Source organism: Echiichthys vipera (assembly GCF_963691815.1).
Source record: "Echiichthys vipera genome assembly, chromosome: 6".
NCBI classification, from domain to species: domain Eukaryota; kingdom Metazoa; phylum Chordata; class Actinopteri; order Perciformes; family Trachinidae; genus Echiichthys; species Echiichthys vipera.
In genome coordinates this window covers 5,875,430-5,883,836 of record NC_139831.1, presented here as the reverse complement: position 1 = coordinate 5,883,836, position 8,407 = coordinate 5,875,430, and the positions used below count along the sequence as shown (strand labels likewise).

Here is an 8,407-nt window from a genome sequence, read left to right as displayed (position 1 = left end):
TCTTTAACTGATTTTTTAAACAAATATAGAATCTGAAAATACCTCATACTTGTGACACACGGCTGATCATGGCTGCCTAAATAATTCTGAATAGTAATAAATAATCTGCTGAAAAAAATGTGTTTTTTTCTATTTAATATTAAGTGGCACAGATGAGCCAAAATCAGAATTAGAATAACTAAAACCCTGTGCTGCCAAATGTGTCTGACTTGCCCTTTCTCCTCCACAAACTGATTTCAGAGGATCTTCCTTTCATCCACAGGTTTCCACGCTTCTTCCCGTCTGCTTCACAGCTTTTGAAATGTGGCTCTTGGTCGTTTCTGTCCCGCTGCTTCCTGCCATCATCATGGTCTCCAGCTGTTATCGTGTCAAAGTTGCAGCGCTGTGCCATCGAGCTCTAGCCTGGGCGCTGAAGCTGGTGAGAGGGAAAGTGTGTGTAAGGAGCACCCATGCCTTCGTGTTCTCCGAATGCACTCACGGCAAAGCTGACAGCGTCCTGGAGACCTTTGACGTTTACGCAGACACCCACTACTCCCTCAGCATCAGCCCACAGATCGGTCAGTATACATGGATGGATTACTGAACGGGTCTACTGGGCACAGGACCAGGGCCCGATACAGGGGCCCAATAAATTTTGCTGGAAAAAAACACACAAAATGATCACAAAGAGATGCTAAATGCCAGGAAGTACACACAAAATAGGTACAAATGACCCAAAATGACTACTAAATGACAAAAATGACCACAGATACAAAAGACCACATAGACAAAAAAGATTATAGGGATGCAAAGTGAACATGAACAGATGCTAAATGAGTGAAAATAGACACAAAACAACCACAAAGAGACAAAGAAGGATGACAAAGACCCACAAAATGATTAAAAGTAGATGTAACATGACCACAGAGAGAAAGAAAACAAATACAGATGAAAGTAAAATGTCTAAAAAATAGGTGCAAAGCCACAACAAAAAGATGCAAAACAATTTTACAAAGACATACAAAACAACAAAAATGGTTTTAAAATGACCACAGAAAGAAACAAAATTACAATATTACTAAAAATCGGTTATGTCAGTATAGATTAGGATACTGTATTCTGCCCACAGATGGTTTGACTGACAAACATCAGTTTTGGAAACTGACGCTTTCTGTTTGGAAATTCAACAAATCCTGCTCCACATTAAAATAAAATCAGTGTTCAGGTTAAGAATAAGTCACAGATATGAAGTCATCATCATGCCTGTTCCTGTCACCTCCCCATAGGTGAAGCACTGGATGAAGTGGTGAGGCGTGTCCGTCCCTCCCGGGTGTTGGAGTTTGGGATGCACTGTGGCTACAGTTCTGTCCGCCTGCTGCGTCTGCTGCCCCCTGCTGGCAGACTGATCACAGTGGAGCTGGACCCACTCACAGCGGAGCTAGGGGAGGAGATCATACTGGTGGCTGGCTTCAAACATTCCCAGGTACGCCCTGGGAGGATGAGCTTTTCACTCTACTGCACTCAAACACAAGACAAAGTGGCCACACCAAAATGTAACTGAGGGATTTCCCCCCCTGTGCTCTTCCCATTCTTTGCAGTTCCAGGTGTTGACATCCAGCTCAGCTGAGGCCATTCCTACTGTGCGTTCATTACTTGAGCTCGATCAAGGGACCAGTGAGGGGCTCAATCTGGTGCTGATGGACCATGATCCACAGAGGTACCTTCCAGACCTGCTGTCTCTGGAGAGAGAGGAGCTGCTCTGCCCCTCTGGCTGCTCAGTCCTCCTGATCTATAGAAACCAAAGAGCCACAGACCTTAGAGACGTCCTGCGTCACATCAGAGCGAGGCCAGACTGCTACTGCATCAAGTCAGAGCTTCAGTTTATGACAGAGATCTTCTACCAGAAGGAGAACACAAATAAGTGATGGCAGGATCTAAGGAGTGGGTGTGTGTGTGCTTTCAGTTTGAGTGGACAATATCAACCAATATTGTTAAATAAGTGCTATGGATAAGTGCTATATAAATGAAGATATTATTGTTGTTACTATTATGAAATACTTCATCTTCTCTTGTATTACTTTTTTAGGTCAAAGAATTTGAGGATACAAATTTGCCGAACCATTGTTGAAAAACGGCCTTTTCCCTTGATGACTCAAGGGAAGAAACAGAATAAATGATGCATTAATGAGTCATTTTAAAGTTAATTAAAATTCAAATTAAAACCATTTTAAGTCTCCTTTAGAGAGAGGGGGAGAAGTTCAGCATCCGTGAGGAACTCGGAGTAGAGCCGCTGCTCCTTTGCGTTGAAAGGAGCCTGTTGAGGTGGTTCAGGATCATCTAGTAAGGATGGGCGCCTCCCTAGGGAGGTGTTCCAGGCACATCCAGCTGAGAGGAGGCCTCGGGGAAGACCCAGGACCAGGTGGAGAGATTAGATCTCCACACTGGCCTGGGAACGCCTCCGGATCCCCCAGTTAGAGCTGGTTAATGTGGCCCGGGAAAGGGAAGTTTTGGGTCCCCTGCTAAAGCTGCTGCCCCCGCGACCTGACCCTGGATAAGCGGATGAAGATGAGATGAGATGAGATGAGTCATTTTAAATATCCGACGGTATTGCTAGAAATAATTTCCAGCAGAAAAGGAAAGCATGTTAATTATATTGTAATATCTCTGCAGGATTATTATATATGGCCCCCAAATGACAAAACAATGAAACATCAACAGATATTACAGTAACACATGGGCGACAGAGGTACAAAATACTACTCACATGTGTTTGTAATGTGAACAAAATCACCAAGCTGCTTGCACTTCTCACAACAAAAGAAAAAGACCATGACCAGCTGTAGAGCACACAGAAACCACTCGAGGGCACTGTCTGCTTTTTAAAAGAACTCAGGCGTTGAACCGTTTTTGACAAAGCAAGCCTTTAAAGGGAGATGCCACCTATTTTAAGAACTTACACGTTATCCCTGCACTCCAGGGCACCTCGATATATACTTGTAAACCTTTCTATTGCTGCAAGCAGGAAACTTTTACATTTGTGATGTAAACACACCTGATGCGTCCTGATGTATTCATGACGAGGTGGATGATCCACAGCACACTTGTTTAGACGCTCCCTCTTGTGCATGTTGTGATATTTACTTTGAGAACCCAGTGTCAATGTTTGCCATTCAAAATAAAGCGTTATCAGGGAAAGTATCCCAGCTGTTCTCTCCCCTCTTCTTACAAACATCAGCATGTCTGCCCTGACTGTCCGTAATGTGCAAGAGTCAGTGTTACAGCAGGCGCTTGCATCTGAAATGAGGAGAATCGCTGTTGTCCTGTGGGCAGAACTCAGACGGAGCTTTCCAAATGTGCCTCTAATGGCACTGCTGAGGCGTTCACAGCAGCTGGAAAGCCATTACATGGTTTAGAGACAATTTAGTGCAGCATTTAAATACATAATATTGTTGCAAAAAAAAAGAGGATTTAATTAAATGCAATATTTCCAAGAGCCTAGGGTCTATACTCGTGGTTATTATTGTTACACGACGGCGTGATTAATGTAAAATTATACACATTTAGAGAGCTCACTGCAGCTGGAGAGAAGTAGAAACAGAGTTGTGTGAATTGACATCTACTATAAATTAGACATGGAGGTTAGGAAATACATGTTCAGGCATGAGAGCTTTGTAAATCCATCCAGTTTAGCTGTTCACTGGGGTAATGGAGCTGGAGAAATATGACTAGCTGCATGAAAACTTCATAATCTCATACATGGATCATTATTTGCACAGCAGGAGACGCTGGGATCGCATTCCCTGAACAAAGAAGGTAACACAGAAGAGCAGAGTACAGGTGTGTGGGTTATTGTCTGCTCCCCGACTGGTGATATTGCTTCTGTTATTGAGAACTGCAGAAGCATAAACAACCTGGCTGATTAGTATACAAAGTCAGCCTCATAATCAGAATCAAAATATAACAACTTTAATTTCCAAATTAAGACGTGTACTGTTTGGGAAAAAAAGATGACGCCCACTGAGGAAATGATTGCCTGCACGAAAGTCAAACTGCTGAATATTATTATCGCTAATTAGCAATCTGGAGCGTTTCACTTAGAAAATAGCAACATTCAGGGTGGGTGTAATCATCTGTGAGGATTTCTTTTTCTTTTCATCCATTAAAAGGAGTTTTGCAGTTGGAACTCGTGCCTCAGTGACAACAAAGACTCAAGTCAAGTCTCTGGATTCTGAGTTTGTTGTCTCTGTAAATATTTAGCGGGAGTTACCGAATCAGCGTATGTACACCAGTTTTTGATGCACGAATTGATATTTCTATTTAATAAAGACAAACAACGTGTGAATAACACAGTAATTCGATGCGAGTTTTCTCTCTGAACCCTGATTTGGATTTGTGAAAAGCAAAGCTGGAATGTGTGTTGGTTGGTTGCATGCAGGCGTTTTGTTTTTCATGCTGTTTCTCATACCGATGTTTACATATTTGGCTGGATTTGCCTTCAGCAGAATGCCATGCACGAAGAGATAATGACTTTCTGCTGTGAGGCAGGTATTTAACAGACACAAGCGGAATTACAATCATTTTAGCACTATCCAGCATGTCCCCAAATGGCCAGTGTGTGGATGTAATTACACAGAGTAGACCAGGTGTAAAGAGCGCTCATTAGCTTCCACCACCATCTCAGCCCAGACATTCTCCCAACTCTCCACAACACAAGTAGAGCCAGGATGTGGTCAATTTTTCAGCTGTCAGAGGTGATTTAACATTTCCTTGCCCTCCTTTCAGAGTACCACCAGTGTACACAATGATGGACAATCAAATGTAAACACTATGCTCTATGACCACTTCAACCTTCGCCCCCTTCCTCCAATTCCCCCTAAAAAATTCCTGTTTTAATGGGTTCAATTTCTGGGTTCCTCCCTCATCAGGCTTTGAACTGCTCTCTGTGCTACAGAGGCTGGAGAGCTGATGTAAACACAGCTTTCAATTATAAATCAAACTCTAAAAGAGCCACGCTCCACTGCCCTCGGGCCCTCTGCACAAAGATCCAGCCTTCATACCCAAACGGCCCACATGGCACCGCTGGGAACTTTTGACCGGCTATTCAGACAGAAACCTCCGTGAGCGTCAAAGTTATGCAGAAAATGTCATGCTCATCTTCTGTATGTGCTGGCTCTTACACCATCTAGGATTCAAAACACACTTAAAGCAGAGGCTGGACAGTGTGGACGGCTTTGCCGGGTTAGGGTTACATGTAGTTTAAAATAACCTTAATATTCTATTGGGCCTGTGAATGTTCTCATTTGCCCAGGTCATCGTTATCCTCAAAGCAATTTCAGTCAAAAGCAACTGGACTTGAACTTGGAAACGTCTTCCTAGACAAATAACCAGTCCAGTTGCTTTTGACTGAAATTGCTTTGAGGTTAATATTCTCTTCTTGTATATCAGCTTATTGTGATTTCACTGTACATTACAGCACTTTGAACAGAAATAGATTTGTACATTTTAACTGCAGGATCAGTACTCTGTTACGTCCAAACCCTTCTGGTTTGTTTACAGAGGAAACAAAACCTCCACGCTGAATCACATAATACATGTTTGTCATTGCATTCCACAAACTGCAGTGAATACCGCCCCCTAATGCCAGGATGATATTGTTTGACAGTTCCTTCCAAATGTTGCAAATGAACCTTAGAGAAATGATCCATATGACTATTTTCTGATGGTTAATGATCACAAAAATCACTTGGTTACAGCTAAAGAACGAAGTTTGGATTAAAAAATACTTCATCTAAGTTAAGTCCATAGATAAATACAATTTCTTCTTCGTCTTGTTATTATTATTATTATTATTCTTTTTTAATGACAAATCGGTGATCTCCATCTGCTGATGAAGACAGTGGAGTCCAGCTGAATGCTGTGGGAAATAAATGGGCCATTTGTTGAACAACACAACAACAACAAAATAAACATATCTGCCTCTCCACTGTGTTGTCAAGCAAATCCCAAACTGTGTCAGTCTGTCATTCGGTGCTGAGTCTGAACCCGTTCTCATTCTCAAACCGCACATATGCTTCGTCAGGACCCCTGGGTAGTAGTAGTAGCCTACCGTGTCAAACTTTGACTGTCCATTCAGTTTTAAACATGTGGTTAACATGAATTCCAGCCAATCAAACCACTTGGTTAAGTTTAGGAACAGATCATTTGGTTTGGGTTAAAATAAGTATGTTTGTAACAAAAAGGAAGTTACGTAAATGAGTGAACTGGTCAACGTAAACAAGTCACAAACTTTTGATTTCACACGGGACACAAAGAGCAGCCACACGGGGGAAAGTCCTGCGTTTGTTTGACCCGTCCATGCACCCCCACCTCCTCCATGGAGACTTTGGTGTTCTTCATACCAAATCATCTCACAGCATCACAGTTGAGCTGTCGCCCTGAGCCTCTGATAATTCCACAGATGGGTACATTTTGTCTGTATTTGAGTTGGGAATGAGAACGGCCTGGCTGAGCAGGTACTGTACGGTGGGTTCGTAAAAGCCTTTTTTACTGAAAACAGCTGCCTGCTGCCTGGAAACGACGCAGATGAGAGAGAAGCAGCAGTGAAGTCGCGGGCTAGAAAAACAAACCGGTTAGTTTAAAGACACTGAAACGCTCCATAGCGCTGAGTGGAGCTGTCGGGTAGTTGTAAACACAGGTCATTTAAGCATTTGAAGGGGATACACTTCATAAAGTGACTTAACCAAGAAAAAACCCAGACTTCACCGGGACAAATAATGTGAAGACCTTTTACCCAGGCGGAGACAAACAAGTAGGAAATGCACATGTGAACATCTGTGAGGATCTCTGCTGTGAGCTGAATTTTCCTTATATATATATATGGTATATATATTGTTTTTTAACAGCTAAATGATACCAATCTCCTGCCAGATGTCAACATGTCTTGGTTGTGCAAATCATTTTCCTTTTACATGAGCGTGTCTAATATCAGCAAAAACAACGTGTTTACAGCGGAGTCATTTTAAATTCAAGCCATGTTTCGTCTCAGGCAGTGAAGGAACAAAGCCTTCCCCTCTGCGCCTGGTTCATCAACTGGAGTGGGCAGAGCTAAAGGAGAAAGGAGACACTTGATGGCCTCTCCAGAGACCAAGGGACGTCTATATTTGGTACACTGTGATAGCCACACACACACACACACACACACGCACACGCACACAAACACACGCACACAGACACACACACGCACACAGGGCACACTTCATAATGTTCACTTCAGGGTTGTGTAACGATGCCGCGTTCTCACATTTAACTGCTGTCAGATGAAGATCTTAGTATCTTCAGGAGTGAGGACACAGGCCTATCTTAAGACGACTGTGTGCTGCACCACTTATATGTTACAGTTGTTTATAAAAGAGCTTAATTGGCTTGTAGCTGCGCTGTGCTTCTATGTGTCTGTATACCTTTATATAAGTATATACAGCTGCACAGGGGAGTATCCATAATTTTAAAAATGACACTATATTCATTATATCACTTGATATAAGACATATTGTGCCTCTATGTCCCTTTCTTCTCCTTCCATTCACACTTTTACCCACTTTTAATTATAAATGGTTAACTGTTTACATTGTCTCTGATTGTCAGGTGCTTGTCTGTATTAATGTAATAATATCTGCATTCATATATGTGGAATAGAATATAGAGCAACAGTCAATATAACATATTAATATAATATAGTGGTATATGGTATATGACGATGAGGGGATCTATTATTAGTTAGTGAAGGGAATGAGACAGTATGAAATACAGTAGTGTGGTCATATATTATAGAATAACGTAATATACAGCACAGTAAACAGTAGAGTAGTGCAGCAATAATACAGTTTATGTCAATGTAAAGAAATTATTTATTCATTACATATAAAAGAAGCTTCAACTAAGCCATGTTCACATTCTGGAGATCTGTTCCTCTACTTCCTATTTGAAAAATGAAAACGATCTGACAATGTGAAGTGACTCTACCACCTGCCTCTGACCCAGGCTTCAACCTACAGCACACACACGCGCGCACACGCGCACGCACGCGCACACGCACGCGCACACGCACGCACACACACACACACACACACACACACACACACACACACACACACACACACACACACACACACACACACACACACACACACACACAAACACACACACACACACACACACACACACACACACACACACACACACACACACTCCCTGTGGAGAGGGGGGAGATTGAGAGAAAATAGACCTCCCACCATGCAGTGTCTTAAGAGGGCTGAAGCCCCGCAGAATGTACTTTCTCTTCTGCAGGTTGGAGAGACCTCCTACCCTTGATATTTTTATTTTCTGGGTGAAGCAAGACATGCACTCCATGTCAAACATTACGAGCACTTAC

The 8,407-nt window shown here is 42.4% G+C and overlaps 1 protein-coding gene across 1 annotated transcript; it reads left to right on the top strand.

Moving 5' to 3' along the window:
• Positions 1-301: 301 nt before the first annotated feature.
• LOC310947939 (catechol O-methyltransferase-like) lies at positions 302-1,904 on the top strand (the record flags this gene model as incomplete). The annotated part of the gene is made up of 3 exons (XM_083914923.1): positions 302-557; positions 1,266-1,462; positions 1,578-1,904. 3 exons carry the CDS (start codon positions 302-304, stop codon positions 1,902-1,904), a joined length of 780 nt encoding a protein of 259 aa, XP_083771049.1.
• Positions 1,905-8,407: the final 6,503 nt, after the last annotated feature.